Genomic DNA, 24534 nt, shown 5'->3' on the forward strand with positions numbered 1-24534 from the left:
GCTGCCTCCCCCCTCTGCAATGGTTTACTCCACGCTCCCTCGGGTTCTTCGCGATGGTTCCTTCCTACTCCTTTCCTCGCTGCCCCTCCCGCCGGCGGCCCCGGTGGTTCAGCCCGGCTTCCCCAAGGGAAACCCCGGGGGGCGGGGCGCGGGCCTCTGCCAGGGGCGGGGCGTGGGCCCGGGGGGCGGGGCGAGGGCCCCATGGGCGGGGCGCGGGCCTCAGGCAGAGGCGGCTTCTCCCTCCTCGAGTCCACTCGGATCACTCCGCGTCAGGGGAGGGCGGGCCTTCGTGGGCTGGGCGCGAGTCCTGAGCTCTGATTGGCTATGTCCGGAAGTAAACATCCGGCGAGGTGGGGCGGGGCCGGAAGTGGGAGAAGAAGGCGGCGGCTGAGGCGGTTCGGGAGCTTCCAGAGTCGGAGTCGGTGCCGCCGCGTGCCATGGGCCGGGCAGAAGAACCTTGAGGGGCGCCGCGAGGCTGTGCCATGGCCGGCGCTGGGGCCGCCGCCGCCGCCGCCTCGGCGGGGACTTCGGCCTCCTCGGGCCACCCGCCGCCGCCGGAGCCGGGGCTGGCGGAGCTGCTGGAGGAGTTCTCCCGGACGCAGTACCGGGCTAAGGACGGCGGCGCTAGGGTGAGCCCCGAGGGGCGACGCGCGGGAGCCGGGCCCGGGGCCAGGAGCCGGGTGGGGGGCCGCCCTGCCGAGGAAGAGGCGAGCAGGGGCTTCTCCCGGGTCCGGGCCCCGGGAAGACACGTGGGGCTCCGAGCCCGAGACAGGAGAGCCGAGGGCCGGGGCCGAGGAAGGAGTTGTCCCCTTGGTTGGCTACCAGGGATTTCGAGGTCACTGGCCACGACTGAGGGGTGAGGTACAAAGGCCGGAGAGCTCCCTCTTAGCGTGCCGAGAGGTGGAGTCAGGACTGAACACCCCAGTCGAGGTGAAGAGAGCGTGGGGGTGTCTCCAGGTCAGACTGAAGGGGCCAAGGGTAGGGGGGCAGATCGGCGCCAGCCCAGGAACCCGAGCGAGGCGCCTCCTTATAAGGACCCAGCGTGACTTGGGCCCAGCCCTCCCCTTCCTCCACCCCGCAGGAAGACCGTTCACACACACTCTGCCTCTGTGTTAAAAGTTCTCAGTTCCTCTCCCCGTCCCCCCCCCCCCCCCCCAATCTCTCTTGAGATTTCCTCCAGGCATCTAGACTCACCAGCCCTGGATGGCTGACACGGCCAGGAAATCCCACCTGAGCTGGTGAGATGGGAATGTCACCGATCCTACCATCTCTCCTTCCCACGTGGGTTTGACAGCTTTCATCAGATCAGCTTTCCCATGGGACTCTCTTCCATCCTCGGCCACAAAACTCTTGATTTGGCTGGGACATAAACTGTTGGTGGTATCTGCCAGTCTTTGAAGTAACTCAGGACAGGAAAGACTTCAATGAGGAAGGGGCTTCCTCATTTTCCAAATAATCGAGTGTTTTTTCAGGGCATCAGGTGGGTTACTTGTTAAAAATAAAGATTCCTTGATCCAGTTGAATTTTTTTTTTTTTTTGGCCAGTCCTGGGCTTGAGCCCTGTCCTTGGATTTTTCTCAAGGCTAGAGCTCTACCACTTGAGCTTCAGCACCACTTCCGGCTTTTTCTAAGTATGTGGTACCAAGGAATCGAACCCTGGTCTTCGCACATGCTAGGCAAGCCCTCTACCACTAGGCCAAACTCCCAGCCCCCCCCCCTTTTTTTTTTTTTTTTTTTGCCAGTCCTAGGCTTGAGCTCAGGGCCTGAGCACTGTCCTTGGACTTTCTCAAGGCTAGAGCTCTACCACTTGAGCCTCAGCACCACTTCTGGCTTTTTTTTCTATGTATGTGGTACCAAGGAATTGAACCCGGGTCTTCATGCATGCTAGGCAAGAACTTTAACCAGTAGGCCAAACTCCCGGCCCCCCAGTTGAATCTTAAGTTGGAATTTCTGGGAAGGGGAACCTAGAATAGGCATTTTGGGGGACTGTACTGTGGTTCATTCTGAGGTCTTTAGTTTCCTAAGTAAGTACTCTGCCATTTGAGCCATACCACCAGTCCTTTTTGGATATTTTTTTGTCTAGCACATAGTGTTTGGTTTGGTTTGTGGGACCAACCTCAGACTGTGATCTTCCTGCCTCTACCTCCCACATAGTTGGCATTGCAGGTGTGTACCAACATGAATAACTCTTGAATTTGCATTTTTAACAGGTTTATTAATTGTGTATCCTGAGAAAGCTGTTGTGGATTGTTTCCTTGCTGAGGGTCTTTTGAATGCCTATAGATCAGTGGCTTTTTGTGGACCCCTCTCATGTCTTAATCACCCTTGAAGATTATAGTTATAGGTTACATTTGACAGTAACTTTGGGACACCTGAGCTCATTCAAAGTTCTTCTCCCCACCCCACTCCCTTTGAATGTCGGGCTTGAGCTCAGGGCCTGAGCACTGTCCTTGGACTTTCTCAAGGCTAGAGCTCTACCACTTGAGCCTCAGCACCACTTCTGGCTTTTTTCTATGTATGTGGTATCGAGGAATCGAACCCGGGTCTTCATGCGTGCTAGGCAAGCACTTTAACCACTAGGCCAAACTCCCGGCCCCATACTTTTTTTTTTTTTTTAATCTCTTGTTATGGGGCTTGAGCTCTGGGCCTGGTCCCTGTCCCTGAGGTCTTCAGCTCAAGGCTACCCCTCTACCTCTTGAGTTACAGTGCTACTTATGCTTTTCTAGTGGTTAATTGGAGATAAGAGTCTCACGGACTTTAGTGCCTAGGTTGGCTTTAAACCACAATCCTCAGATGTCTCCTGAGTAGCTAGGATTACAAGCCTGAGCCACTGCACGTGGCATGTGTCCCTGAGCTCTTTCGCTCAAGGCTAGCCCTCTAGCACTTTTTGAACAACAGCTCCACTTACAGTGTTCTGATAGAGTTAAGACTCTCATGGACTTCCCTGCCCAGACTGGCTTTGAACTTCAGTCTTCAGATCTTACTCTTCTAAGTAGCAAAGTTACAGGTGTGAGCCAGTGTACCTTGTCGCTCTTTTTTTCTTTCTTTGGCAGTAGTGTGGTTTTAATTTAGGGTCTAACGCTTCCTGGACTGGGGTGATGCTATGGAACCATACCTCCAGCCCTGCTATGACTGGTTGTTTGTCTCACACCTGGACCTGTGCTGAGCTACAATCTAATATAGCTTTCCTAGGCATGCACTACTACATTCACCTATAGGTTGAGATGGGGTCCTGCTAACTTCTATCTGGGCTGATCTCGAACCATAATCTTCGCATTCTCGACCTCCCACGTAGCTAAGAGTTACATGTGTGAGCCACTGACACCCACTTGGTGGTTTTGTTTCGAGACAACAAGGTCTGATGAGCCCAGATGGCATGCTGATACCCTGGTTCCAGGTTGATTGAACATGGGGTCCTGCCTCAGTCTCCTGTGCTGGGATTGTAGTCCTATACCACCATTTCGGGCTTTTTTTTTTTTTCCTCCAGAAGTTCAGATGTTACAAGACAGAGGTTTTATTCCAGTGGGATTTGTCTTGAAATGTGATGAAAAAAAAATAGCAATTTTAGAGGGAACTATGCCTTGTATTTTATAAGCATATGGTGTATAAGTTTTTACTGATTGCACTGACTAGAGCCTCAAGATGCTAGACAGGGACAAGGGGATAAGGAAATGCCTACTGTCAAAGGAGCATGATGGATTACTGCCGGTTATACTGACCTAGAGTAAGGGTGGGTTGTTTTGAGACAGTGTCTCACTGTTTAGCCCAAGCCGTCCTCAGACTCATGATCCTCCTCCTGCCTTGGCCTCCCAAGTGCTAGTAGGGCAGGTGTATACCAGTATATGAAGCAAGCGTTCTTATATTTTATGGATTATCCACTTGTTTGAAATTAATGAAAGCTATAATCCAGCTGTGTGCCAGTGGCTCACACCTGTAATCCTTACTACTCAAGAGGCTGACCTCTGAGGGTCACAGTTCAAAGCCATCCCAAGAAGACAAATCCAAGAGATTTTTTTTTTCAAATCTCCAGTTATCCAGCCCAAAACTGGAAATGTGGGTGAGTCTTAAGTGGTTGAGTGACAGCTTTGAGTGAAAAAGCTAAGTAAGAACATGAGGCCCTGAGATTAAGCCCTAATACTGGTACCAAAAAAGTTAAAAAAAAAAAAAAAAGCTGAGCACAGCATAACCTGTAATATGGAGGCTATGCAGGGTCCTTACTGAAGCACGTCACATATGCTGTAATGAACATGAGACACCCACAACCCAGACTCATGTCTCTCCAAAGGACTGAGTAATAATCACAGAGGCACATGTTGGTCATAGTGACCTTTCCAGGTCAGGGGCTCTTAATTCTTTCTACTCAAGTCTTCTCCTCTGTACAGGTTGAGCGCATCGAGAAAAGATGTCTAGAACTGTTTGGCCGAGACTACTGTTACAGCGTGATTCCGAATGTGAATGGGGATATCTGCGGCCACTACCCCCGGCACGTCGTGTTCCTGGAGTATGAGAGTTCTGAGAAGGAGAAAGACACGTGAGCATCATGTGACCGGGGCCTAAAAGCTCACCCGAAGCTGGGCAGGGTAGACTCATTTTCCCTAAGTGTTACCAAGGTTTGGTTTAGATGGCAAGATGGCATGACATAGAATGAAGGTTGGGGAATCCGCCCTGGGATTGTCTTCTCTTGAGTTTATTGTCGAAAGACAATAGCACCATAGTTCACCTCTCTGAACAACCTCAAAGGTTTTTGTTTTTAAGCTTTTTCACTTGCTTGTATGTGTAAGTATATGGAAGGCATCCTGTGTCAAGACAGATGTAAGAGTGCTTATCAGATGTAACCCCTAGCCCTTAGGCGCCTGATGTCTAAAGTCACACTGCTTGAGTTTACATTCTGGCTGCCCCATTTTCTGGCTAAGCAAGTTATTTAACCTCTTTGTCCTCAGTTTTTTCATCTACAGTTCCCTGCCTTGTCTTAATTAATGCTTGTAACTACTAGTTAAAACTCGAGAAAAGGTAGCTAGTTCAGTCCCTACTGATAAATGGTGCTAATACATGCCTGGTGTGTTTGTTGTGTTTGAAATAAGAGCCTACCAGGCCCAAGTGTTTTATGTAGGTAACCATTTATAGCAGAGCAGACACTAGACACCTGATTCAGGAGGTAGGTAGTCCTCCAGGATTTTGGTGTTGTGGTGGTAGTGTTTTTTTGTAAATGTCTCAGCCCCTCTAGGAGGCTGGGATTATGGACATGCACCAAGACATTTAGCAACAACACTCCATTTCAACGTTGTTCACTCCAGTGATGCAGCAACAGGACTATCTCCAAAAGAAAGAGGGGAGAGATTGAGAAAGAAGAAAGGAAAGAAACGGCAAAAAGAGAAGAGAAGCTGGATGTGGTGGTGTGCATGCCTCCAATCCCAGTATTTAGGAGGTGGAAGCAGGAGGACTGGGAGTCCCAGCCAGCCTGGGCTGCAGAGTGATTATATACAGTACCACCCTGGTCTAGAGTAGAGCAGGGTCATGACCCTCAGGACAGGTACTGGGGGTTGTGCATGGGTGTCACTGGCTTTGAACACTAGTGAAGGCTATAGATTCTTCAGTAAGTTTTCCCCTCTTTGGTCAGTCATGGGGCTTGGCCACTGCCCCTGAGCTCTTCAGCTCAAGGCTACTTGCTTACCCTTTGAGCCACAGCACCACTTCCAGTTTCCTAGTGGTTAATTGGAGATAACAGTCTCCAGATGGCTTTGAACCGCAATCCTCAAATCTCAGCCTCCTGAGTAGCTAGGATTATAGGCATGAGCCACCAAATCTGGCCCTTCCTTCTTTTTTTCAAAGGTCTGACACTGGAACTCAAATTCAGGCTCTGTACTCAAACTAGGTACCTGACACTTTGACTTAACTGGCTTGTACTCTACCAACTGAGCCATGCCTTTAGTTTGGATGCACTTGAATGAGAACAAATTGAATTGTTTTCTTCTTTATGTATTTGGTTCTGGTTTTACTGTGTCACTAACCAGCTGACAGAAACATGGTAGAACTAAATTCAGGAAGCGGTTTGATATAGTTGACAAACCTCCGTAGTCAGGCCTTTCACGTCTGGGATTAGAAGCATAGACAATTGCCTAAAACAGTTAAGATAAACTAGTCACCGAGTGTTCACTGAGCTGCTGCTGTGCCACTTCAGGAATAAGTGGGAAGGTGGATAGATGAAATCCTTGCCCTTAAAAGTCTGCTGGGGGCTAAGAGTGTAACTTAGTGGTAGAGTGCTTGCCTAGCATGCACAAAGCCCTGAGTTTGATTCCTAAGTATCATACACACAGAAAAACCTGGACATGGTGCTGTTGCACAAGTGATAAGAGCGATAGCCTTGAACACAGAGTCGTTAAGAGACAGAGACTAGTAAATAAGCAGTTAACCGTCAAAACAGAACGAGAGTTAGGCAATTACATGTGAGATGCTGAGGGATATTAGCTAAAACCATGGGTTCATTGGCCGTCCACAGGTTTAGAATCTCCTCTTTCCTTCTGACTTTTTTCATAACTTTGACCTAGTAGGTTCCTAACTTGGTTTTGTCGGTAATAAAGGGCTGATGTAGCTAGGCGCTGATGGCTCACTCCTGTAATCTTAGCTACTCAGGAGGCTGAGATCTGAGGACTGCGGTTCAAAGCCAGCCCAGGCAAAAAAAACATGTGAGACTCTTCTCTCCAGTTAAACCTCCAGAAAACCAAAGTGGCACTGTGGCTTAAGTGGTAAAGCTGTAGCCTTGAGCTTAAGAGCTCAGGGACGGTGCCCAGGTCCAGAGTTCAATCCCTACAACCAACCAAAAAAGGGGGTTGATGAGGATATAAGCCTTGCTTTGTGCCTCATGCCTTCTTTCTTTTTTTTTTTTTTTTCCTTTGAGATTGGGTCTTGCAGTTGGTTGCCCAACTGCTACCTCAGACTGTCTTCTTGCTTTAGCCTTTCTAGTAGCTGGGCCTAAAGGCATACACCCAACCCTATGTCTGAACTCAATGTACCTGTTGGATAATAGTGACAGAAGTATTTATCTCATCAAGTTTTAAGGTACTTAGCAGCCGACTGGTACCAGTTCAAGAGGCTTCCCATTAGAAGTTATGTTACAACATTTTCTTCTTTATTTAAAAATAATGTTTATTTGTGTGTAATGTTCGTTAATTCAATAAAATACATATCAAGGGAAATTCTGCTACCTGATAACATCTTTGTATAAATTTTAGTGCATATTTCCAGGCATAAATATGACTACATTCATTCGGACATGGGTGTCATGTGCCAGGCACAGCTGTCTGCTTAGCACTGCAATAAAAAAATTCCAAGGACAGGGGCTGGGAGTTTGGCCTAGTGGTTAAAGTGCTTGCCTAGCATGCACAAAGACCTGGGTTCGATTCCTCGGTACCACATACATACAAAAAAAAAAGCCAGAAGTGGTGCTGAGGCTCAAGTGGTAGACCTCTAGCCTTGAGAAAGCCCAAGGACAGTGCTCAGGCCCTGAGCTCAAGCCCAGGACTGGCCAAAAAAAAAAAAAAAATTCTAAGGACAAATGGTTAGAAAACAGGTGGAGTTTGGGGATTTTTTTGGGGGGGGAGAGGGCGGCAGGACAGTCCTAGGACTTGAATTCAGGGTCTAGGCTCTGTTCCTGAGCATTTGTGCTCAAGGCTAGCAGTTAACCATTTTCAGCTTTTTGTTTTAGATTTTTAGCCAGTCTTGGGGCTTGAACTCAGGGCCTGGGCACTGTCTTTAGACACTTTGCTCAAGGCTAGCACTCTGCCACTTGAGCCATAGTACCACTTCAGGCTTTTTCTGTGTATGTGGTTCTGGGGAATCATCCTAGGGCTTCGTGCATGTAAAGCGAGCACACTACCACTAGGCCATGCTCTCTACCCCATTTTCAGCGTTTTGGTGGTTAATTGAAGATAAGAGTCTCATAGACTTTCCTGCCTGGTGTAGCTTCAAAGAGAGGTCCTCAGATCTCAGCCTCCTCAATAGCTAGATACAGGTGTGAGTCATGACACCCAACCTGAAACCCAGCTCTTTCAAGGAGCCTCCCTTCTTAGTGACTAGTTACTTGCACTAATGGGAAAATTTTCCACTCACACTTTTCTGCTTCTTGTTTCTCTTACTGCCTGTGGCTTTGACTGGCAGGGTGAGGCTTTTGCTAAGGGCTGGCTGGTGAATCTTTGAGCATGACCTTTCTTTTAGGGAAATGTGATTTGGTGTGGGTGGGGATTGCTGGAGCTCATTTCTTTGCTGACTCTAGAAGTTCCCCTTTTTGAACCTAGCACTGCTACATCACGCATGGTAACAGCTGCCTTTTCCTTTCCTTGATCCCAGTTCCCTGCCCTGTGACTGTTTGGACTGTTAAAGATTAGAGTTAAGATCTCTTAGAGCCATGTGTACCATGGCTATGCCATCGCATTCCCTAAACAATTCCAGAAACGGCCCTATGGTTTCCAGAGGGTTCAGAGGACACCAGATCTTACTCTGAAAATATATGCTGGATGCTGAGACATACCCAGTGCTAAGCTTCTGTGTATAGTTCTGCCTTTTTTTTTTTTACTATGTCTTCATTTAAAAAAAATCACAAATATCATAAATATTCTGAATTCAGAATTCTGTTTAAGTGTGTGTGTGCGCACACACTTGACAAATCCCAGGTATTGGGATTTGAACTCAAGGGTCCAGTTCTTGCTCAGTTTTTTCAGTCATGTACCACTTGAGCCACAACATACATACATATATAATTTTATTTTTTTTGCCAATCCTGGTCTTGAGCTCAGGGCATGAGCACTGTCCTTGGGTTTTCTCAAGGCTAGAGCTCTACCACTTGAGCCACAGCACCAGTTCTGGCTTTTTTTTTTCTATGTATGTGGTACCAAGGAATCGAGCCTGGGTCTTGATACATGCTAGGCGAGCATTCTACCGCTAGGCCAAACTCCTAGCCCCTACAACTTACATTGTAATATTTATGATTAACATATTTTTTCCTGAATATTTAATATACCAGTGATCTGAAATTTAGGAATTTATAGCATTCATCAAATTTCCAGTAAGTTTCTTTTTATTGTTTGTTTTCATAACAATAGCGGTGCTTGAATTCAGGGTCTGGAGCTCTTGTTAGTTATTTTGCTTATATGCTCTACCACTTGAGCCACACCTCTGCTTCTTCCCAGTGAATATTCCTTTTTTTTGGTGGGGAGCAAGGAGGGGGGCGTGGGCAGGCAGCACAGGTTGTGGTGCTTGGAACTCAGGGCCTGGGTGCTGACCCTTTTGCTCAAGGCCTAGCACCACTTTGAGCCACAGCATCACTTCTGGTTTTCTGGTGGTTAATTGGAGATAATAGTTTCATGGGGACTTTTCTGCCCAGAGTGGCTTCAAACTGCCATGCTCGGATCTCGGCCTCCTAAGTAGCTAGAATTACAGGTGTGAACCATCAGCACCTGGCCTGATGGGTATTCTTACATACATTTTTCAGACCTCATTTGGGGTCTGTTTGAACAAACATACATAGGGGGAGTTTCCACTGGGAAGCCATACTGACCTGCTTTTGCCTGTGTGTTAGGTTTCAGAGTACTGTGCAGGTAAGCAAGCTGCAAGACCTCATCCACCGCAGCAAGATGGCCAGGTGCCGAGGACGGTTCGTTTGTCCAGTGATCCTGTTCAAAGGCAAGGTAAGGGCCTCACTACAGCCTCATGTTCCAAGACCTGTTCTGACTTCATGCCTTTTAGTTCTCTACTGGTTGGTTCCTGGGTTTCTAGTGCTGTGGGAAACAGGCCATAGAAAATGGACTTGGGGATTGTTTCAGGAGATAAGGGCAACTCACACCAGGGTACCAAGTTTTCTAGTTCAAATCCTGGCTCTCGTACTTCCTTCCTGAGCATGGCCTTAGTTCACTGAGTAATAAAGTGGAACTAGTTGTATCTACATCAAAGGGTTACAAAATCTAGTTTTTTTAATTCTTTCTCCCCCCCACCCTGCCCCCAGTCCTAGTGCTTGAACTTAGGGCTTAACAGTGTCCTTGAGCTTTCTCAGGGCTAGCACTCTACCACTTAAGCCACAACACCACTTCTGGCTGTTTTCTGTGTGTGTGGTACCAAGAAATCCAACCCAGGGTTTTGTACATGTTAGGCAAGTACTACCACTAGGCCATGTTCCCAGCCTGTTTTTTTCATTCTTTTAATCATTTTATTAAGTTTTTACTGAACATATACTATATGCCAGGCACTGTTTCAGGCCTCAAGAAGTAGTAGCATGTAAGGCAGACAAAAATCCTTCCCTGTGGAGCTTATTATTTTAGTGTATATACTGTTGGCTTTCTAATATGTCCTCACTTTATCCATCTTGTCATCTTTTGATATAAAGGATATTCCTTTAACATCCAAGGAAACATAGGTTCAGAGTAGCTGAATAACTTGGCTAAATTTACTTGGCACATCAAGGCACACCTGGGATTTAAGCCAGGTGTGGTGGTCTGTAATCCCAGAACTCGGGAAGCTAAAGTATGAGTATTGTGAATTCTAGGTCAGCCTGGGCTGCATAGAAAGTCCCTTCTCAAAAAGAAAAGAAAACAAAATAAGACGAAGAGAGAGCTGAGATTTGAGTCTTTCTCTAACACCATGCTGCAGTGGAGGGTCACCTGTTATGGTGTAAGGATTGCTTAGCACAGAAGGCAGCAATGTGGGCTAATGTCTAGACTGATGGTCTGCTGAAAGCCATACATGGCTTAAGTGTACTGGAGAACAAGCATAATGCAGATGGGTAGCGGGCAGTACAGGAAAACACAGAAGTGTAAGGAAGAGGTACCAGGAGGCCTCACAGCTAACAAAGTGGTGTATGTCATCGTCGCAGACAAGAGAAGAGACTAAATGCTTTCAGGGTCTTTGAATTTTCCATGAAAGCCCTTGTGGCCCTTGAGCAGTAAAGTCAAGGAGGGAGATGAGCGGAAGTGTAGCCTGCTCAGTAGGTGTCTTGAGTGCTGTGCAGCCAACAGTTGTAGTCACCCAGCCTGGGGAAGCTGACATTTGACTCTATCCCTGGTGTGTCCTTGTTTTGTGAAGATAAGGACAACTAGGGAAGGCAGGGTAGGAAAGGAGACTTTTTTGGGTGGGTACTTTTGAGCAAAAGTATGTTGAGAAGCTAGGTCCCCAAATCCTTCCTGTTCACTTTGTAGAAGTTTTCAAGTTCCTGGAAGTCACCAGTTTAAGAATGCTGCTCTGGTGGTCCTTAGAAACTGCACAAGAAATACTACAGTGCTTCCCCACGGGTAAGCAGTTCAAAGATAGACTTGTGGAAAGCACCTCCTGTCAAATAGGAACAAGAACCCTCCATCCAGGTTCACAGAGTGCATCAATGTATGCGTGCTGACAGGGATCAGACTCTGAAAAGTCCTACAGCAGTCCTTTGTCTAGAGACCATGAGTAAAGACCTTTGTGATTACACTTGGGAAACACTACAGAGCAACTCCAGATTTTGGGATCTTAGTCCAGAAGAGAACCTAGCTGTATGGCAGCTCATTAGCACTTACATCTCAGAAAGGCCTGGGAGGAAAGAGCCCAAGGCCAACAGACTGAAGAGGGATGGCTTTGAGGTTCTTCAAGGGAACTTGCTGTGGTGAATTGGTGTGAGAAAGCTCCTCCATGAATTCTGCTTTCTTCTCCCATTGCACTTTCTCATCTCCCGGAGATTCCTGAACCAGTGTCCACAGATGGAACACCTGCTGCATGTATGTCTATCCCTGTGCTGTAGTCCCTGTGGGGAAAGAGGCCTTGCTTATGGCCATCCTTCTGTGAGCAAACTGGGCAGCATGAGAGTTCCTGCTCCATGGGAAGATCCTGCTCTGGAGTAAGCAGTAGGAATCCTTAGTCTAGGTGGAGATTAGAATTTTTTATTTTTGTCAGTTGTGGGTCTTGGACTCTGGGCCCTGTCCCTTCCCCAAGCGCTTCAGCTGAAGGCTACCCCCGGGCCTGGGCATTGTCCCTGAGCTCTTCAGCTCAAGGTTACCACTCTACCCCTTGAGTCTCAGTGCCACTTTGGCTTTTCTCATGGTTAATTGGAGATAAGAGTCTCACAGACTTTAGTGCCTGGGCTGGCTTTGAATCTCGATCCTCAGATCTCAGCCTCCTGAGTAGCTAGGATTACAGGCGTGAGCCACCATGCCCAGCTTTGTCACTGGAATTTGAGGGAGTTTGGAAAGGACACACTGCATTTCATTGGAAGGATTTGTGCTGTGAACTGGTGGCCAGGTCCCCAGATGTGTGACTCACAACAGCACTTGTCCCATGTGCCAGGGTGGCAGTGTTCCTACCAACACTATTTCAGGGCTGCTTTCTTCTCCTGGGCTAGTGAAGGGAGGAAGTTGTGTTCAAAAATGCCTGTGTCCTGCACCCTCCCAAACTCACTTCAGTATGGGTGTTGCAACAGGAAGTGTCTGAATTTATCTAATTTAACTTAAAGCTGTAGCAGTTAAAACAAAAAGTTTTATATTTTTAAAAAATGTTGTTTAAAACTATTTACTTGCCGGGCACAGTGGCTCACACCAGTAATCCTGAGATCTGAGGATCGTGGTAAAGCCAGCCTGGGTACTAAAAAGTCCATGAGACACTTTTCTCCAATTAATCACCAGAAAAGCAGAAGTGGCGCTGTGGGTCAAGGGGTAAGGAGGTATCCTTGAGCTGAAGAGCTCAGGGGCAGCGCCCAGGCCCAGAGTTCAAGCCCATGACTGGGAAAACAAACAAAGACTAGACACAAGGCTAAAGAGGTAGAACTCTATGCAAACTAGCGAGCAGAGCTCTGTGAGCCCCTGAGCTCAAACCCTAGTACTGCCAAAAAAAAAAGTGCTGTTGATGACTTAATAGAGCTCTTCTTTAACAAACGAAAGACACCGTTTCAGTCCCTAGTACCACCAAACTCTTCATCTTCCTCCATTTCCATCTGTTTCACACAAAGTAAAATGCATTCCAGGTTCTTTATACACGCATGTGTACACAAACATAATTGGTTTCTTGGTGGGCAGATTGGAGACATGTGTGAGACTATGGAGCCCAGGCCTGCCTAGAACTTACTTTGTAAGTCAGGATGGCCTTGAATTATCCTCCTACCCCAGCCTGCCAAGTCTTGGGATCACAGGTGTGTACCACCATACCCATCTAAATGCTAGGGTTTTTTTTTTTTTGCTTTTTTTTTTTTTTTGCCAGTCCTGGGGCTTGAACTCAGGTCCTGAGCACTGTCCTTTGGCTTTTCTTAAGGCTAGCACGTTACCACTTGAGCTACAGCACCACTTCTGGCTTTTTCTGTGTATGTGATACCAAGGGATCAAATCTGGATCTTTGTGCATGCTAGACAAGCACTCTACCACTAGGCCACACTCCCGGCTCCACTAAATACTAATTTAGGTAATTAAATATTGGTAATATTTTGAATATTAAAGTATCTCATTAAAAAACTTAAAATCTTGGCCAGGTATCCATGGCTCATACCTTTAATCTTAGCTACTCAGGAGGCTAAGATAGGATCACATTCAAAGCCAGCTAAGGCAGAAAGATCCACACGAGTCCTCTAATTAACCAGGTAGTAGGTATAGCTCAAGTGATAAAGTACCAGCTGTGTGGAAGCAAGGTGAGCAAAAGTGAGAGGCCTTGAGTTCAAGCCCTGGTATCAGCAAAAAATTGATTAGTTAAAATTTATAATGCTGAAAGGTAAGATATACTCCTATACCATTTTCCTCTTAGTGTTTCTTTGTGGACTTCGGTGTCACATAGACACCAGAAAGTATATTGAGGTTTGAACCCATAGCCTATACTCCTAATGCTTGTGCTCAACTGTTGAGCCATGCCCTCAGCTCTGTATGTGTCTTTTAGACCTTTGAAATGTGGGACAGTTCATCTTTGTTTACTCCTTTTAAGAGATAGGAATCTGATCGCTTTTGTTTACTTATTGTCCTCTTTGTTTTGTGTGTGCTGGAGATTGGACTCTGGGCTTTGCACTTGCTAAACATGAGCTTTTACCACTGAGCTAAACCCCCAGTCCATTTGTATTCTGTGTGCCACGTTGGTCACTAGATTGGCAGATCCTGCTGAGTCCTATTCCACATATGGAATTGGAGCCATTCATAATTAGGTAACAGGAGAGCATTTGGAGGGAACCTTGGTAAGCTATAGAAGCAGTGGTGTATAATGTGGAGCCCCAAGGCTCAGGAGTAGGTGTTGAGAGTTAGAATCAGTGATGGAGTCCTTTTGCCAGGTCTTGTCTGGGATCTTCTTGAAGAGTTTGTCTCCTACTTGAAAACTTGGTCACTCATTCTTGTTTATTCAACTAGAATTATTTTCTGGTTCATCAGGACTCTGGGTTTAATCCCCAGCAGTGAAAACATAATCCCACGGAAATAACTATTTCCTTGATGCCTTTCCTTTTTTTTTTCAGTTAGTATTTTGAACTTAGGATCTTATTCTTTCTGTGCAGGTGCTGTATCCCTAAGCCATGCCACCAACTTTTCATTGTACTGTTTTGTTGAGATTAATGTTTTTGGTGCATTACTGGGGCTTAAACACTGGGCCTTTTATTCGAAGTTTTCACTCACAGCTGGCATTCAAGTCACACCTCCAGTCTAGCTTTTTTGCCAGTAAAGATAGACTTGTGAACTTTTCTACGAGGCTTGAACTCTGGGCCTGGGTGCTATCTCTGAGCTCTTGAGCTCAGCACCAGTGTTCCACCACTTGTGCCACAGCACTACTTCCAATTTTCTGGTTGTAAATTGGAGATGAGAGTCTTAGGAACTTGCATGCCCAGGCTGGCTTTGAACCATGATCCTTAGATCCCAGCCGCCTCAGTAGCTAGGATTACAGGCATGAGCCAGTGGTGCCCAGCTCACTGGTTATTTTTGAGATGAGCACTTGCTTTCTGCCTGCTCCTGTGCCTGGACTGTGATCCTTCTATTTATACATTATGCAGTAAAGTACACATTGCCACATCCCACTTCTTTCATTAAAATGGAGCCTAAAAGCCTTTATTGCCTGGGCTGGCCTAGAACCAAGATTTTCCTAATCTTTTTTTTTTTTTGCTAGTCCTGGGGCTTGAACTCAGGGCCTGGGCACTGTCCTTGGATACTTTTTGCTCAAGGCTAGCACTCAGCTACTTGACCATAGCACCACTTCTGGTTTTTTTCTGTGTATGTGGTTCCAGAGAATTGAATCCCGGGCTTGGTGCATGCTAGGCGAGCATGTTGCCACTAGGCCACGCTCCCAGCCCTTTTTTTGGGGGGGGGAGGGGTCTTTTTTAATATTAGGGATTGAACATAGGATGTTGCCCTTAGTGGGCAAGCGCTTTGCCACTGGGCTACGTCCCAGCCCGATTTTCCCAATCTTAACATTCTGTGTGTGTGGTATGGCTATTATGCCCAGTTATTGATTGGGGAAGACTTCATCAACTTTTTGCCCATGCTGGCCTCAAACCTTGATTCTCCTGATCTCATCCTCCAAGTTGCTAGACTTATAGTTAAGCTACTATGCCTAGCTGATCATTTCCTTTTTTAAAGAAAAGATCCAAAATATAGCTGAACTCTGTGGCTCACATCCATAATCCTGACTACTCAGGAGGCTGAGATCTAAGGATCATGAATCAAGCCCAGCCTGGCAGAAAAATCCATGAGACTCATCTACAATTAATCACTAAAAATACTCCAAGTGGACCAATGGCTTATGTGTAGAGTTCTAGCCTTGAGCAAAAAAGCTTAGGGAGGGCCGGGAGTTTGGCCTGGTGGTAAGAGTACTTGCCTAGCATGCAAGATCCGGGTTTGATTCCTCACTACCACATACATGGGAAAAAGCTGGAAGTGGTGCTGTGGCTCAAGTGTCAGAATTCTAGCCTTAAGAAAGCCCAAGGACAGTGTTCAGAACCTGAGTTCAGTCCCCATGACCGGCAAAAGAGAAAAAACAAAAACATTTCACCCCCCCCCAAACATTTCTCCCCCTAATCATTCCCTTTGACAGACACTAGTGACTCATGCTTAAATCCTAGCTGCTCAGGAGGCTGAGATACGAGAATTGTGATATGAAGCCAGCCTAGGCTGAGGAAAAAAAAGCCAGAAGAGGAAGTGTGACTCAAGTATTAAGGGTGCCAGCCTTGAAAGAGCTGAATGAAAGGACAAGGCAAGCCCCAATACCAGCACCTCCCCGCCCCCAGTAAAAAAAGTACTTCCCTCTGAGCTGAAAAAGTGCCACATGGGATTTATGAAGTCCCCGCGTCTCCTTGCTTGTTTTCATTCCTCATGTCCCTGGGCCAGTTCCTTTTCTCCATCTGTGATCTGGCTGTGACGCCCAGTGATGCCCCACCTTCCTCATGCACCTGGGAGAGTTCAGTGACGTGATGGTTGCCAACATGTGGCCACCTCAAGTTTAGTCCATCACTTTCAGTAACCATCAAATGCTTTAGATTTGAGAGAGAGACTCCTTGGCTAAAGGTGAAATTAGATTGGCTGCGGTCGCATCCATACCAGTCAGACTTGGAAGTGCACTGAGACCAAAGCTTCACTAGGGCCAAGTGTTCTTTAGTTCTCTGCTTCAAAAAACTGCCTGCCTCTGAAAACACTGTTTGTCTTCCAGCACATTTGCAGGTCGGCCACACTGGCTGGATGGGGGGAGCTGTATGGACGTTCTGGCTACAACTATTTTTTCTCAGGTGACTATTGAACAGCTTTCTCTGTGACTAAGATTGAGAACCTGATTATGGAGAAAAGCCTAAGCATAAGCAGAGGGTACAAGCAGCTTGGGTGGGATCAGAACATTCCTTTCAGGAGGAACCAGGAGAAAACAAGAATTCCCTTGAGAGCTCAATAGGACTGCCATCCTTTGGCCCTGCGATGCTGAAGGAAGCATGTCCTTGGGGTGGTAGCTGGGTTGATGGCCCTGGTGGAATCTCCTGGTTTCTGGCCTTGGTGCTAATAGACTGGTTTCTCCACCAGGGGGCGTCGATGATGCCTGGGCTGATGTGGAGGATGCCACTGAGGAGGACTGCACTCTCCGGTAAGTGCTGGGCTGCTCTGGGTCGGGATTGGATTGGGGAAGGTGTGTGCCAGTAGCAGCCTAATGCATCCTGGTAGCATGCTGTCATCATGGTGCACGTGACATGCCTAGCTCCCAAGTCTGTGCCCAGGAAACAGTGCTTTAGAAGTCTGTCTAGCCGCCTCTTCCCAACACACTGTTGAATACCTGAGTAGTCTGCAGGCAGAACAAAGGCACATCAGGACCTCGGGGGACTCCAGATCCTACAGGTCCAAGACAATTCCCTGATGTCTCCATTCCCTTTAAAAGTGTCCATTGGGTGGCTAGGTAGGGTGCTAATGACCAACCAAGTGTTTCTCACCCTAAGGGGTGAGAGCCTGGGAGACTCCTCTCTCTCATCGACATGGTTGGTTCCTCAGAAAGAGCTTGATACAAGTGAGGTAGCCATAGCTCATGCCTGTAATCGCAGCTACTCAAGAGGCCTAGATGTGAGGATTGAAGTCAGCGTAGGCAGTAAAGTTTGTGAGAGTCTCATCCCCACTGCACCACCGATAAGAAGCTGAAAGTGTGGAACTATGGCTCAAGTAATAGAGTACTAGTCTTGGGTCAGCGCCAAGGCCCTACATTCAAGACCTAGGACCAGCACCAAAATAAGAGATTGATACAGGCTGGGAGTTTGGCCCAGTGGTAGAGTTCTTGCCTAGCACACACAAAGGCCCCGGGTTCGATTCCTTGGTACCACACACATAGAAAAAAAGCTGGAAGTGGTACTGTGGCTCAAGTGGAAGAGCTGTAGCCTTGAGAGAAGTTCTAAGACAGTGTGTAGGCCCTGAGCTCAAGCCCTACAACTGGCAAAAAAAAGAGATTGATACAAGAGTGTCGTGAGTCCCTTTAAAACTTTCTTCATTACCCTGGGTTAGAGATTGAACCTGGGGCTCTGGGGCCCTGTACATGCTAATAAGCAATCATTGTACCACTGAGCCACATTCCAGCCCAGTTTTGAGCCTCTTTAAAGAAAGGAAATGGGCTGGTTCACAACTCTGTACCCTGACCAAATGTTTTTGAAAACCAACACTACAGGGTATTTTTCAAAGCTCCTTTGTGTAGTTGGTGTCACGTGGAAAATCCTTAGCCAGAGTTGGGCATCTCTGGAATGCTCGTTAGTAAGACCAGCTGCCCAAAACGTGGCTCAGAGCATGATAGGATGTCTTGCTGTGCTTGGGTTCTGCCATTTGCTCCCAAAGCAGTGGTGCTGGCTTGTGCTCAAGAATGTTTGGCTCTCCCCCCATGGTCAGGTGACCATGCCTCAGCCAGGTTATCTTCTGCAGCATAGATTGTTCTCATGGAGACAGCTGGGAATGGCCAAGCATGGACATTTAAAGAAAAAAAAAATGAGCTGGGCACCAGTGGCTCCAGGCTGAGATCCAAGAATCAGTTTGGCCAACGTGCAGAAAAATCTCCATGAGACTTGTCTCCAATTAACCACTCAAAAACGGATGTGGAGCTATGTATGGCTTAAAGTGGAAGAATTCTAACCTTGAGCAGAAGAGCTTAGGGACAGGACCTAAGTTCGAGCCCCACAACTGACAAAAAGAGAAGAAAATTATTGTGACAGCTTAGTCTTCCTACTTCTACCTATATCTTCATGGCTGATCAAAGGTAGCCTGGGGATTAGAAAAACTATATAGAACTGGAATGTGACTTAGTGGTAGAATACTTGCCTAGTATGCATGAGGCCCTGGGTTTGATTCCTCAGAACCATATACACAATTAAGACTGAAAGTAGTGCTATGGCTAAAGTGGTAGTGCTAGAGAAGCTCAGGGACAGTGTCCAGGCCCTAAGTTTAAGCCGGAGGACTGGCAAAAAAAAAAAAAAAAAAAAAACCTTTTATATATTGACCTAGGTGCCGATGTCTCACACCCATAATCCTAGCTACTCAGGATACTAAGATCTGGGAATAGAAGTTCAAAGTCACAGGGCAGGGGTGGGGGGAGGGAAATGGGGACCAAGACATGAGAAAGGTATCAATGTATGTGAAGTAATGCACCCTCTATCTGGTGAATATAATGTAACCCTTCTATTAATTACAATAAAAAATATATGGAAAAAAAAGAACTTCAAAGCCAGCCCGGGCAATAAGACCCATGAGACTCATCTCCAATTAACTGCCAGAAAACTGGAAGTGGTGCTGTGGTTCAAAGTAGTAGTAGAGCGCTACCTTGAATAAGAAGAGCTCAGGAACAGCACCCAGGCCCCAAATTCAAGCTCCATGACCAACAACAACAAAAACTTTTATATTCCTCCTTGGCTCATAGGCCTGCTAAGTAGAGGAAATTCATAGAACTCTTAAAAAGTCTGTCCAAGAATTTCAGTCTATTATGAGTAATGTATGTGGCTAAAAATGGTCCTGTGGGGGAGGGGATGAGAGCAACTTCAATGGAAGTGCAAAGACTCTATCAGCCACCAACTAATACTTTTTAGAACCGAGATTATCTTGAGTCTTCTGGCTTAATGTCAAGCCGTCCTAGAAAGCCATCACCCGTTCTGACTAGAAACTGTGCTCCTCTTTGAAGTGTCCAGGAGATAGGGATAATCTCTTAGAAAGTCACCTTCCTTCCCTACTCCCTGTCCTTGTAGTGGAGAGGAATAAAAGTTCTTGCCAATGACAGCTATACTTTTCTGAAGGTGCTTCCCACCCCAGATTCCACTGAGTAAACGTGCTGTGTAACTTTTCCCACTGGCTTTGTGTTTCAGAAGTGGTGACGTGCACCTTTTTGATAAGGTCAGAGGCTATGATATTAGGCTGCTTCGGTATTTGTCAGTAAAGTTCATCTGTGACCTGATGGTGGAGAACAAGAAGGTGAAGTTTGGAATGAAGTAAGTACAGAGCACCCACCCTAGAATGGGTTATAGGGAACGTAGTGGCTGCAGTGTACTGGACTCATTCAAGAACTGTCTGTGTGTCCTCTGCTGTGTGTTTAGATAGCCCTACTGTCCCACTTCTGTAAACAAATTGAAGCACAGAAAGGCTAAGTAACTTGCTCTAGGCTGTATATTAGTGACAGAGGATGTCAGGAGTCCAGAGCCAGTACCCTGCTATCTCCTTAAAACACTTTTATGCCCTCTCATTTCTAAGATCTATACCATTCCTAATACATTAGTGTTGGGGACCGACTGTGGGGTCAATGACCTTGGACCTGACCTTGGACCTACACAACTGTATACACAAGGAAGTAACTCTTATCAGGATAACTTTAAGCAATGTCAATCAGTTCTTATCAGGATAACTTTAAGCAATGTCTATCAGTTCTTATCAGGATGACTTTAAGCAATGTTAATCCTTTCTCATTTATCCTATATGTGACTTGTTTACTATTTTGTATGAATGTAGCCTCTGGCAGTTCCCTAGTTTTAAGAAGAGTATTTAAGGTCGGAACTTAAACAGGACAGTCTTAGGGGTAGTCTGGAACTCACAGCCTTCTTGGACTGCTGACTTGGGCTGTAGTCCTCCCGAACTCCATCTGTTTGTCTCTCTTTTAATTTTTCCTAGTCCTTGCCCGTATTTCAGGAATCCCAATCTGCGAACCCTGGTTTGCTGCTGGCTGGCCCCGGCACATTAGAATTTCTTTTTAAACAGAACCAACAATATATAGAGAGTCCCTTCTTGAATACTTCTTTGTTAAGCATATCATTTAAAATATGATGTAGGGGCTGGGAGTTTGGTAGAGCTCTCTCTAGCCTTGAGAAAGTCCAAGGACAGTGCTCAGGCCCTGAGCTCAAGCCCAGGACTGGCAAAAAATAAATAAATAAAATAAAATATGATGTAAAAAAATCAATAAATTTATTAATAAAAAAAACAGGACCAACAATTCAATGTATCCCTAATTTTGGTTTAGTGACTGCTGTTATATAAAAATAATGCATAAGGGGCTGGGAGTTTGGCCTAGTGGTTAAAGTGCTTGCCTAGCATGCATGAAGACCCGGGTTCGGTTCCTCGGTACCACATACATAGAAAAAAGCCAGAAGTGGTGCTGAGGCTCAAGTGGTAGAGCTCTAGCCTTGAGAAAGTCCAAGAACAGTGCTCAGGCCCTGAGCTCAAGCCCAGGACTGGCAAAAAAAAAAAAAAAAAAAAAAAAAAAGCCAGAAGTAGTGCTGTGGTCCAAGTGGTAGCCTTGAGCAAAAAAAAAAAAAAATTGTTTGCCTTAAAGCCAGGAGCCAGTGGCTTATGCCTATAATCTTAGCTACTCAGAAGGCTGAGATCTGAAGATCATGGTTCAAAGCCAGCCCAGGCATGAAAGTCCTTGAGACTTTCCAATTAACCACCAGAAAACTGGAAGTGACATTATGGCTCAGGTGATAGAGCGCTAATATTGAGCTGAAGAGCTCAGAGACAGTGCCCAAACCCAGAGTTCAAGCCCCACGGCCGATCAAAGTGTGGGAAAAAAATCATGTAAAGCGGTAGGCATGTAAGGAAGACCTTGTACTTCCCTGTAACCAGCTACATACTTACAGCCACATCATTCATTCTTAGAAAAGAGGGCATACTGCCGGGCATGGTGGCTCACGCCTATAATCCTAGCTATGCAGGAGGCTGGGATCTGAGGATTGAGATTCAAAGCCAGCCTGGGCACTAAAGTCTGTGATACTCTTATCTCCAGTTAACCACTAGAAAACCGAAAGTGGGGCTGTGGCTCAAGGGATGTGGCGGTAGCCTTGAACTAAAGAGCTCAGGGACAGTGCCCAGGCCCAAGTTCAAGCCCATGACCTACAAAAAAAAGAAAATAAGGCATAATGAGGCTAAATTCAGAGCTCAGCCTGCTACAAATACCTTGAACTTTCCCATGCCCTTCTTCCTTTGTCAGGATGATCACCAATTCCTTTCAGAGGCTGTCTTCCCTGTGTAGAAATGGTCTCTGTGGCTCTCAGTAGAGCAGAGTTCTCTGCAGACCATCATTTAAATCATCTCATTAATTGGATCTGCCTCGCTTCCCTTTCCAGTGTCAGAATGACCGCACCACATGCATTTGTGGGTGCATATGGACAGTGATTCTCCACTTTCAAGTTTCTAGTTGAGGCTTGCTATAGTAAAAAAAAAAAAGACCTCTATTGTTTGAGATGTTGGAGAAAGAGCTGGAGAAGTTAGAGTTCTTAATTGTTCAAAAAAGCACTGCTAAGGGAGGTTATTCTTACATCTAAATGGTATTTTTGTTTTTTAGCAGAATGCAGCAGAATGCATCATTTAGTTAGGAAACACTCATTGGGGAAAGTGCGTGCGTGCGTGCGTGCGTGCGTGCGTGCGTGCGTGCGTGTGGGTAGAGATGCTCTAGCGCCTTGTGTTTCTGTCCTAACAGCATAACATCGTCTGAGAAGGTGGACAAAGCCCAGCGCTATGCCGACTTCACTCTCCTCTCCATCCCATATCCAGGTAGGAAGCCTTTTCTGGTCAAATGACAGCCTAGGTCCCCTAACCCAGGGAGCCGGGAGCAAGCCTATGTTAAGGAGCTTATGTCCAGTTAGCATGGACATTTGGACTTCAGTCACTAGGTAGAGGTGGAATGGTGTCTTGGAGGGCCTTTCAACTTGAGGTTCCAAGGACTGAGAACTCTAATTAGCAATCAGCCACAACCTTTAGCAAATTACTTCCCTAAGCCTCAGGTTTCCTTAGGAGCAGTCAGAATTTGGAAAGCTTTAGCTCAGGCTTTTGTTGTGAATATGAGACAGTGTTATGCTGCTCTAGTCCATGCGTGTCTTGCACGCACTGTTGAAGGGATTTGTGGATGTTGCTCCAGGAACCTATTCTGGGAATGAAAGAAAATGTAATTGTTTCATCCCCAGTACAGTGTTGCAAAGTGCTCCAATGTCCACACATCCATGGATACAAAACACACAAGTGCATGTGGCCTTTGGCTACTTTATTCTCACCTTGAATACAGGAGCTGTGTAACCCTGCACAGTGCTCCAGCCCTCAGTCTGCTTGGCAGTAGGTTTGCTGGTCACAGCAGGAGGTGTACTCATCTTTGAAACCTCTCCTGTTTCTCAGCACCAGCATCTGCCTTCAGTCTTGGCTTCGACATCATCTCAGTTTTGGAGCCACAAAGCCCAAAAGCAAGGGCAGGTTGGTGACGGCCTCATTTAGAACTGCAACTCATCTAGCATCTTATAGGAGAGAGAGTGTCCTTATCAGACAAGATGGTGATGTTCAGACCCACCTCCTGTGTGAACTGGCATCCTTACAGTGGCCTCCGTCTTAGTCATTTGTCACCTTCCTCTGCCAGCTCAGTGTTTGGTGTCCTATAGAACTGCACTTAAAGCCATATGTCCTTGAAAAGCCCCCCCCCCCCGACCTTCAAAGCACCATTTTCCTCCTTTATTACCTGAGGATAATGACACTTATTTCAGGTAGCATGCCAAGATTTAACCAGGGCTCTCTAAATTATGGTCTAATGAGGAATTGATGGATGAAAGATTTCTCTTCCCTAAGAGTATCCATGAGCGTAGTGGCTCATGCCTGTAATCCTAGCTACTCAGGAGGCTAGATCTGAGGATCAAGGTTCAAAGCCAGCCTGGGGACAAAAGGACCTGAGACTCTCATCTCCAATTAACCTCTAGAAAATGGGAAGTATGGCTTGGCTCAAGGGTAGCGCAGTAGCCTTGAGCTGAAAAGCTCAGGGACAGTGCCCAGGTCTAGTTCAAACCCCAATTCCCACCAAAAAGAAAAGTTTCCTGGGTTGCTTGGACAGCTGAGTTTCAGACCTAGCATCCAGCTCCTTGGGAAGACCAGAGCAGGGAGAGCACAGATGCAACTAGTGTCTGAATCAAAGGTGCACTGCCTGAGGAGCCAGTCTTGACTTTCTTTGCCTGTATTTCAGTCCTAGTAGGAATGGTTAGAGAAAAGTTTTGCTATAAAGTACTGCTGCTATATTGGAATGCTAGTGTGGTGTCCTTTGTGCTGCGGTTTAACAATGTGTGTTACCAGACTCTCCATATGATAACACTCTTTGACCCTGTTATTGTCTTAATAGTCTATCAGTTAGACTACAGTCCTGAAGATGTTTGTGGTAATGTATCTATACCAGCAAACCAGGGCTATGTTTTCACTAGACAGAATGAGGGTTAAGTAAACAATGATACTTCATACAATGAAAATGTTGTAATTGTAAAGCAGTGCTCAGGATGGTAAGCAGGATACGAGGTTTTTTTAAATAGTGAATTCTCATTACATGAAGGAAAAGATGCTTATGAAACAGCAGAAAAGATGCTTATGAAACAGCAGAAAAGATGATAAAACATTATGATCTGTCTAAATATTTTTTCCTCTTCATACCCTGATTTTTTAAATTATTTCATCTGATGGTTGTAAGTGGTCAAAAGATATAAAAACAAAAAAGCTGAAGGTGGAGATAGCCATCCAGATAATGAAGACAGGGAGAATGCTTTTTGTGTGGTAGTGGTAGGATTTGAACTCGAGGCCTCATACCAGGTAAGCAGGCACTATACCACATGAGCCATCCTCTACCCCCATTTTCCACC

General features: G+C 46.2%; 1 protein-coding gene across 3 annotated transcripts in view; it reads left to right on the plus strand.

Moving 5' to 3' along the window:
* Window positions 1-366: 366 nt before the first annotated feature.
* Window positions 367-24534, plus strand: part of Mtmr14 (myotubularin related protein 14) — a 48094-nt gene continuing 23926 nt past the window's right edge. For all 3 annotated transcript variants that reach the window (XM_090324003.1, XM_090324005.1, XM_090324006.1), the window contains exons 1-7: window positions 367-629; window positions 4382-4530; window positions 9571-9679; window positions 16605-16680; window positions 16964-17024; window positions 19759-19881; window positions 22356-22429. In XM_090324003.1, the coding sequence (XP_090180129.1) occupies window positions 483-629; window positions 4382-4530; window positions 9571-9679; window positions 16605-16680; window positions 16964-17024; window positions 19759-19881; window positions 22356-22429 (739 nt within the window). In that variant the 5' untranslated portion in view covers window positions 367-482. The remainder of the gene's footprint in view (window positions 630-4381; window positions 4531-9570; window positions 9680-16604; window positions 16681-16963; window positions 17025-19758; window positions 19882-22355; window positions 22430-24534) is intronic.

The sequence above is a fragment of the Megascapheus bottae genome, chromosome 33 (genome assembly GCF_031878675.1).
Source record: "Megascapheus bottae isolate mThoBot1 chromosome 33, mThoBot2.hap1, whole genome shotgun sequence".
In the NCBI taxonomy this organism is placed as follows: Eukaryota; Metazoa; Chordata; class Mammalia; order Rodentia; family Geomyidae; genus Megascapheus; species Megascapheus bottae.